Source organism: Squalius cephalus, assembly GCF_949319135.1.
Source record: "Squalius cephalus genome assembly, chromosome: 16".
Classification (NCBI taxonomy): Eukaryota; Metazoa; Chordata; class Actinopteri; order Cypriniformes; family Leuciscidae; genus Squalius; species Squalius cephalus.
The window spans coordinates 765,001-774,271 of record NC_137137.1 but is presented as its reverse complement, the minus strand read 5'-3'; the positions used below and the strand labels follow the sequence as shown (position 1 = coordinate 774,271).

Genomic DNA, 9,271 nt, shown 5'->3' with positions numbered 1-9,271 from the left:
TACAAATCTAACCAGGAAGAGGACGTGTGTCTATATTGTCTTAATGGACGGTGAGGATGAAAGTTTGAGTGGCCAAAGACTCTCCAAGGATCACAGATGGAGAATTGCAGAGATTAGTTGAGTCTTGGGGTCAGAAAGCCTATTAAAAAAATATCAAACAGCCCCTACATCCCCACATGTTGTTTGGGAGGGTTTCAAGAAAAATGCTCCTCGCTCCTCCAAAAGTAAACTCCAGCATATTCAGTGGTCAGACACGACTGGATCTTCAGAAGGGACCGGATTCTGTGGTCAGATGAAACAAAAAAAGGGGCTTTTTGGCAGCAAACCCAGCAGATGTGTTTGGTGCAAACAGGGATGAAGAGTACCCCATGCCTACGGTTAAATACACTGCTGGATCTTATATGTTGTGGGCCTATTTATTTGCTGGAGGTCCTGGACATCTTGTTCAGATACATTGTATTTTGGATTCTAGCAAATACCAACAGATAAAAAATCAAAACCTGACGGCCTCTGCTAGAAATCTTATAATGGGCCGTGGTTGGATCTTCCTTCAGGACAACGGTCCAAAACAAACATCAAAAGCAACACAAAAATGGGTAACTGAGCACAAAATGAAGCTTCTGCCATGACCGTCCCAGTCCCCGGACCTGATGAGTGGAGTGAACTGAAGAGAAGAAGCACCAACATGGATCTGGGAATCTGAAGGATCTGGAGAGATTCTGTATGGAGGAATGGTCTCTGATCTCAGGTGTTCTCCAAACTCATCAGGCATTATAGAATAAAACTCAGAGCTGTTATCTTGGCAAAAGGAGGTTGCAAAAAGTATTTAATAACAGGGTGCCAATAATTATGGCCAGCGTGTTTTGGAGAAAAACATTTATTTCATAATGTGATTTACCTCCCACTTTCAGTTCTTTTACTTCAATAAAAGGTTAGATTTTTGTGAATTTTTTTAATGAAAGATCAAAAGGATAAACAATGCAGATTTATTTTTTACAGCCATTTTTTATCATATTTATCAGGGGTGCCATCAATTTTGACCACCACTGTAGATTTAATAATAACAATACTAAACTTTATTTAGATAGCACTTTTCAGGCATAAAATGCAGTTCAAAGTGCTTTACATAAAAAATGATATAGTCAAATATCAACAGTGACATCACATTCAATAAAAACATGTGCAATCAAATATAAGAGATAAAAAACATTAAATGCAACACAAAATTGCATTATTATTAGATGAACTTACGGTTCTTGATGGGATATAATTAACGAGAGAAATGGCAATATAGTTATAGGTCTTTGTCCATTACGAGCTTGTGATGTGATGTGATGAGGAGGACTTTAAAATCTATTCTGAAAGTTATATGTCATATGTTCTCATGTATGTTATATGGGCTGCTGAAGTTTGGATAAGATGAAGTCCATTAACTGATTTGTGTGGGCGACCAGTAAAAAGTGCATTACAATAGTCAAGTCTACTTGAGATAAGAGCTTGGTTTGTTTTTTCTGCACCTTTCTGGATTAAAAAAGGTTGAATTTTAGTTTCTTAGGTGAAAAAATGAAGATTTTGGCACCTTGTTAATATGGGAGTTAAAACTTAAATCTGAGTCTAAAATAACACCAAGACTTCAGTTTAACCAGATTCTGGAGCAACATTTCTCCTTTAGTTTTAGTGCTAACTAATGTCAGTCTTATCCTCGTTTAATTTTAGAAAGTTATTACCAAAACAATAAAGGACTGAGACAGCAGGTTTCATGTTTCTCAGACACATGCTCTCCAAGTTTAACATACAAACCTCTCCCTTTAATATATGTTTAACCCAATTTAACACACATATCAGACCTTTAGCTTTTCCAAACGACTGATTAAAATATCATGGTATTTGACTTTAGAGCTTTTTACATTTGTTTAGTCCCCTTTCCCCCAAATAGGATCATCTTTTCCCCCCAGTGTGTTTTTGTTGAGCTGTACATGTGCATTAGTCAGCAAGAGCGTGGATTACTGATTAACTCCATCAGTTTGTGGGCCAGAAGCTCGTCCGGCTGCAGAAGCTCTGATCCTGATGGAGAAACAGGAGGACTGGAGGAGCAGGAGCGATGCGTGTCGGCCGATGTGCTCCGGTCCTCCACATCTGCAGACCAGCGAGTGTGTGTCGCCACGGTACGATCATCTCTCCTTAATCAGTGTGTTTTACACAATAATGCCAAATGCATGATCAGTATATGAAACTCATGAATGATGCTTGATGTCGTTTTGTGTGTTATGCATCCAAATTCAGTTTTAAATGTTCATATTTGCTATTATTGTGAAATGTCGTGGATTATGGAGCAGAGCGCAGAGTTTGTTGACTTTATGTGAGCAGAAGGACTTTGTCTTGTGTCTGTATTGGCAAACACTGAACATGATGGTGAACTGGACAGAAGAATCACTCAGTAAAACACACACTGACACTCTCACAAATAAAGTTTATTTACTGGCATTGGTGGTTCGTCTTCATCACTCGGCAGCAAGAACTGAGCTCCACTCCATCAGACTGAGTTTTGCTGACAGACTCTTATTTCAGTAACACTAAACCTCAGCCTGAATGTTCTGGTGTAAGGAGAAGAGACGGCTCGGGTTAAATAACGCGTGACGTACGTGCAGTGGACACGAGAGCAGGGCTTTCTCTAGTAAAACATTCTGGCTGAATTAACTCCAGAAACGGATATGAGTGCTATAATGAGATCTTTCTAGAAGATGTTTAAAGCTTGAGGATCTCTGCGAGCTGAACTGTTTACGGTAACACGAGATGTTTGTCAGTTCTGTTGTGCTGGTGTTTATTTACTTCAACTGATGTAAACTGATGTTTGACCGAATGCATTTATGTTTCTGTATGTTTTCACAGTCAGAATGCTGAAAACGGAGACGAGGAGGACGGGAACAGAATGACGAGGCCTGAGGCTCTGATCTCGCTGGACGCTGAAGCCGACGTCTCTGCCAGAAGAAGAAAACCAACCCTCGTCAGGTTAGAGATGCTCTTCTTCTTGTTTTCCTGCACAAATATTGAAACATTCTTAAATCAAGAGAAATTTACTGGAGAAGAAGCAAAATGACTGAAGATATGAAGTCTTTTCTAATGAAAAATGCATCAAAATTAAGCGACTTATGAACAAGAACAAATATCAGACATTGGAGTCAGAAAAATAATCTTAATTCAAAGTGAAAACAAGATAATATTTTCTGACACCATTTGTTCTTGTTTTAAACACAAACTCACGTCATTTAAAAAAAAAATCATCAAGCAAGACTTAGGGCCCTATCTCGCACCCAGTGCAATTGACTTTGTACAGCGACGCATGTGTCATTCCTATTTTGCACCCGACGCACAGCGGACTCTTCCCTCCACAGACGCACGTCGGTAAATTAGGGAATGAACTTGCGCTCCCGGGGGCGGTTCAGGGAAAAGAGGAGGCGTGATCCGGCGCAAACGTTCCCTGGTGCTATTTTGCAGTTTCAGAAAACAATTCCGCCGCTGACCAGGAGAAACCTCGACTAAAGTCAGTGGCGTATGTTATTCAGATGCTATTTTAAGAGCGCATGCTTGGCCATAATGTAGCGTGTGCACAACACACACACACTTTGCTTCTCTCATCTACACAGAAGCAGCAGTTTTCATTTTTGCAAATCATACATTATTACAAGGAAAAATATTACCACATGAGGGAAATCATTGTTGTGTCCATGAAGATGTGAAAAAATAGGCATAAATCTAGCTTACACATTTACCCAAATTATTATACGCCTGTTTAACCGAAGCTAATCTGGGTGTGTTTCTCCATCCCCAATGTCACTTCTCTGTGTGTTACGGCCCTGACGGGAACGTCGGTCTCCTCGGCTGTGAACCGCTCCTGCAAATCCGCCGTTATAATAGCAATCCGCCATGGAACAAGCGCGCCTGCTCTTAAAGGGAATGTGAGATGACGCTCTGATTGGTTTATTTCACGTTACGCCCAAACCACACCTATGAGTAATGAAGCGATTCAGACCAACACATTTTAGATTTGCGTCAGAGAGTCATTTATCCCGCCGGTATAATAGCAACAGCGCCCGAGATCCGCCCACAAAGTTACTTGCGTTTCGCGCTTGATACTTGCGTTTCAGATCGTTAAAATAGGGCCCTTAATATCTTCAGTCATTTTGATTCTCCAGTATCTTGATTTCAAGAATGTTTAGATATTTGTGCTGGAAAAAAAGACAGAATTTTTTGTTCAGTGTAAATATGGTTTTAATCAGTCTAATGCGTTCACTCCAGATGTGTCTGTGCTTCTCTTGATTCAGATCCAAAACACTTGATCCTTCACTTCTTCTGCAAGTCCAGAGTGACTCTGAATCCAAGTGTGAACGCAGAAAACCGCAGTCCTGTCATGTGCGTCTGCGCTCTCAGTGCTTCTCCACTGTTGATCCGTGTTTACCTGGACAACAAACAGGAGATTTTATTTACAATGTTAACTGTGATTTTCAATCCACAAGAAAAGGTTCTGTATGGAGCCTTAAAGGTCCCGTCAGGCGCTTCACATATGTGACCCTGGACCACAAAACCAGTCACATGGGTCAATTTTCTGAAATTTAGATGTATATATCACGAAAAAGCTGAATAAATAAGCTTTCCATTGATGTATGGTTTGTTAGTATAAGACAATATTTGGTCGAGATACAACTATTGTAAATCTGGAATCTGAGGGTGCAAAAAATCAAAACATTGAGAAAATCTCCTTTAAAGTTGTTCATTTATGTTGGCGATTGTGCAGCATTCACTCACAAAAATACATGTTTTATATATTTACGGTAGGAAATTTATGGAACTCTTCATGGAACATGATCTTTACTTAATATCCTATTGATTTTTGGCATAAAAGAAAAATCTATAATTTTGACCCATACAATGTATTGTTGGCACTAATATCCCCATGCAACTCGTGACTGGTGACGTGATCCAGGGTCACATATAGATTCCATCATGGGATAATTTTATGGATTTAGTTTTGATTATTTAATTTTGTTTTTATTCATTTTTTGTTTTTCATTTAATTTTATGAATTAAGCAGCTCATAAACATGCTTCATCACAGGAAAAATATTAAAATAACCTGTTAAACATGAATATATTATGCAAGATTTCTCCTTATATAGAGGCTTTTTGGCATAAATGTTTCTTTAAAACTGAGTCAAGAACCCTAGAGTTCTGTATAGAACCCGACTGAACCGTTTGTGTTGTGTTTCAGTCTCTGCGCACTAATTCCCAGTACCACAAAGTTTTTAAAGACATAAGTGAAGATGAACATCTGAGACAGAGTACGTATCCTCAGTTTGATGTTTGACAATGATTATTTCACTTTTAATGAACACACAGCGAAGCTTTGATTGGTTTATTCCAGGTTACACATGCGCCCTGCAGAAGGACATACTGTACCAGGGCAGACTGTTCGTGTCCGACAACTGGATCTGTTTCCATTCCAAAGTGTTCGGAAAAGACACTAAGGTAAAACCTGAACCTACACTAGCGTTCAGAAGTTTGAGGTCAGTAAGATCCTGAAAGAGCCTCTTCTGCTCACCAAAATTTATTTGATCAAAAATACTGTAAAAACAGTGAAATATTATTGTAATGTAAAACATCTGTTTGAATATATACTGTAGTAAAGTGTAATTTATTCCTGATCAAAGCTGAATTTTCAGCATCATTACTCCAGTCTTCAGTGTCACATGATCCTTCAGAAATCACTCTAATATGATGATTTGATGATCAAAAACTTTGATTATTATCAGTGTTCATTTTTTTGTGATATATTTTATTTTTTCAGGATTTTTTGATGAATAGAAAGTTCAAAAGAACAGCGTTTATTTGAAGTAGAATCTTTAGCAACATTATACATGTCTTTACTGTCACTTTTGATCAATTTAACGTGTCTTTGATGAATAAAAATATTAATTTATTTTTACTGACCCCAAACTTTTGAACTGTAGTGTGTTTTATATTATATCTCAGGGATGTTCTGAGAACGTGTCATGGTTCTCTCAAAGTTATGAACAAACGTTCTTCTAGTGACGTTGATAGAGAGTTTGCTTAAAGGTCTTTAATAATCAAAAAAAATATGATTTTTTTGATTATTAATTAGGGCTGTCAAACGATTAATCGCATCCAAAATAAAAGTTTGTTTTTACATAATACATGTGTGTGTACGGTGTATAATTATTTTCTATATATAAATACACACACATGCATGTATATATTTAAGAAATATTTGCATGTATATACTGTGTATATATATTTATATTATATATAATTTATATTATATATAAATATTTTATATATAAATAACACATTTTTCTTAAATATATACATGCATGTGTGTGTATTTATATATAGAAAATAATTATACTCCATACACACACATATATTATGTAAACACAAACTTTTTTTTTGGATGCGATTAATCGCGATTAATCGTTTGACAGCCCTATTATTAATACATCGTTTTTTTTTATTATTTTTTACATTTTTTATTTATACATCGTTGGAAGGTTTTTTTTTCTGAAACATTTCAGTTGGATGTTCCTCTAACGTTTTTTAAATGTTACTTGTTGCAGAGAACATTCAAAAGTAACACTCTCATAATGTTTGAAGAACGATACAATGTAATGTTTCCATAACATTCACATAACAAGATTATTTTTTTGCCATCAATAATTACGTTTTTATAATTTAATGGGAACGTCAGCAAAATGTTCTTAAAGCATATTTTATTAGCTGTTTTTCATCATATTGTTTTTTCCTTCAGATTGCAATTCCAGTGGCTTCAGTGACCATCATCAAGAAAACGAAGACGGCCATCTTGGTGCCGAACGCACTGGTTATTTCTTCAGCGCACGAGCGGGTAAAAGAGGTTTGGCTTTCATGTGAATCTGCATGTGATTGTGGTGGTTTTACTACAGTAATCACTGTTATTGTGATTTTTCCAGCATGTGTTTGTTTCGTTTCTGTCTCGAGACACGACTTACAAAGTTTTGATGTCCGTGTGCCCTCAGTTGGTTGTAAGTTCTTCAGTCACACAAATTTAATTGAGTTCAGCTGAATCGTATAGTTTCTGATGAATAAATGTGGCCGGTCTGCAGGAGAAGAGTCCTGGAATCAGTCAGAACATCCTGAGAGCAGATCCGGCGTCTCTGCCCACGGTAAGACCTTTCGGGCCCTTCATTTATACAGCGCTTTAACAATACTGACCGTTTCACAGCAGCTTTACAGTGATAACAGGAGATTACAGTAACAGAGAGTGTTCAGACTTTACAGCAGATCTAGAATAAAGTTATTGTCCAGATAAAGTTAGTTTTGATTGATTCACTTCTGTTGTATTGATTATTGACTATTGATTCACATCTTTAACCTCGTGCACGAGGAGATCCCTTTCATCGCTAGAGAAGTGTTCAGTTTTTCCGCTTGCTAATTCCTCCATGTAAATAGCGAATCCGCCGCGGCGCGAGCGCAACTGGCTTTTAAAGGGAATGTGAGATGAGACTCTGATTGGTTTATTGCACGTTACGCCCAAAACACACCCATTACTCATTAAGAGAATAGAGACAAAACACACCCATTACTCATTAAGAGAATAGAGACAAAACACACCCATTACTCATTAAGAGAATAGAGACAAAACACACCCATTACTCATTAAGAGAATAGAGACGACTTTTAGACCAGCGCCGGGAGCGCCGACCATTTGTCCAACTAGCAAAAGTGGATTCGAGCGCCCTATGTGCGCTTTAAACCATGAGCTTAGATCGTTAAAATAGGGCCCTTCAGTTCATTCCGTCATCCATCCGTTTTCCTCTGGGATATTCAGGCGCTGCATGATGTCTGTGCGCAGGATTTCCCTGTGGATCTGTCGGATGTTGACGCTCCGGTCGGACCGACGGCTCAGCTTGTGGACGACAGCAGCAGCTCCGACTGTCCCGAGTCACCGGCATTCGTGAAAACACAGAGTGAGTATTTCAGTGACGCTCAACGGCCTCGTTTATAAACGCTGTCGCACAAAACAGGCCCTGAAAGAGCCGTACGCACTTCCCACGCAGAAGTGGTGATTTAGTAAAACAAACTTGACGGGAGAATGTGCATCTGTAAGTGACTCTGAACCATGTGTACGAACACCGATGGAGATCTGAGGGACTGATGAAGGAAAACCTTCATTATGAGTCCTAATCATAAACAGTGCATGTTCACAATAACCGTTTAAATACATAAAAGAATGATTTCAACAATGTTTTACATCTGATATACATGTTTAGATTAAATATGCCATTCTCATTAATGGAGTTAAGCAAGTTAAATTACATGAAACAACATTTTTTATATTCTAATAAATATGATGTTTTGTAGTGGATGTGATGCTTTTGAACACTTTTCCTGAGGAATGCTGTGTGTTAATGTTTGCTCATGATAACAGCAGAACTCGTGACCTGAGGAAATATGTGCACGCAAATAATGATCAATAATGCACAATAAGATCTGTTTACATTAAAAATATAAAAAGCAATTGAAAATACTATTTGGGCCAGTGGAAAATATTGAGAAAAACTTTCTCTGAAATGTATTTTATACTATTTATTGATTCAAAAACAAGGCAAGGATCGGCTACTAAATGATTTTTTGCAATATAATGTGACGCACATCCGTATCTCATATTCTCCTTATGTCTTGTACACTCTTAAAACGGGTGTGTTAAAAACAACACAACCTGTGTTATATCTTAACACACCTGTGTGTCTAGTTAAGGACAACACATTTTGTGTTACTTTTAACTCAACCAGTGTGTTATTGTTCTTAACACAGTGAGTGTGTTAAAATATTTAACACACTAATGTGTCATAAATCACACAATTTGTGTCATAGATGTCATATATGTGACCAATTAAAACACTCTTAAAATGGATGTGTTAAAACAACACAACCTGTGTTATATCTTAACACACCTGTGTGTCTAGTTAAGGACAACACATTTTGTGTTACTTTTAACTCAATCAGTGTGTTATTGTTCTTAACCTTTTACACACTAATGTGTTATAGTTACACAACTTGTGTCAGATATGTGTCACATGTGACTGTAGTCGGTGTGTATTTGCCAGAGTTACTTCCTGTGTTTTTACAACTGAGTGTTTGGACGAACACTGAAACGTATTGTTAACTTGTGTTTATGGAGTCCAGTGACGTTTAATAAAGAGTTTGTTTGAACATTTGGA

General features: G+C 37.6%; 1 protein-coding gene across 8 annotated transcripts in view; it reads left to right on the top strand.

Moving 5' to 3' along the window:
- Positions 1-2,014: 2,014 nt before the first annotated feature.
- The window catches only part of gramd2b (GRAM domain containing 2B), an 18,865-nt gene continuing 11,608 nt past the window's right edge, over positions 2,015-9,271 (top strand). Inside the window, exons 1-9 of one of the 8 annotated variants that reach the window (XM_079896568.1) lie at positions 2,015-2,165; positions 2,890-3,009; positions 4,323-4,410; positions 5,266-5,335; positions 5,419-5,522; positions 6,820-6,915; positions 7,001-7,072; positions 7,154-7,213; positions 7,903-8,017. In XM_079896568.1, coding sequence (XP_079752694.1) covers positions 2,068-2,165; positions 2,890-3,009; positions 4,323-4,410; positions 5,266-5,335; positions 5,419-5,522; positions 6,820-6,915; positions 7,001-7,072; positions 7,154-7,213; positions 7,903-8,017 — 823 coding nt within the window. In that variant the 5' untranslated portion in view covers positions 2,015-2,067. Of the gene's footprint in view, positions 2,166-2,399; positions 2,784-2,889; positions 3,010-4,322; positions 4,411-5,265; positions 5,336-5,418; positions 5,523-6,819; positions 6,925-7,000; positions 7,073-7,153; positions 7,214-7,878; positions 8,018-9,271 lie in introns of those variants that run through there. The other 7 variants (XM_079896566.1, XM_079896567.1, XM_079896565.1 and 4 more) reach the window with 7 other exon arrangements.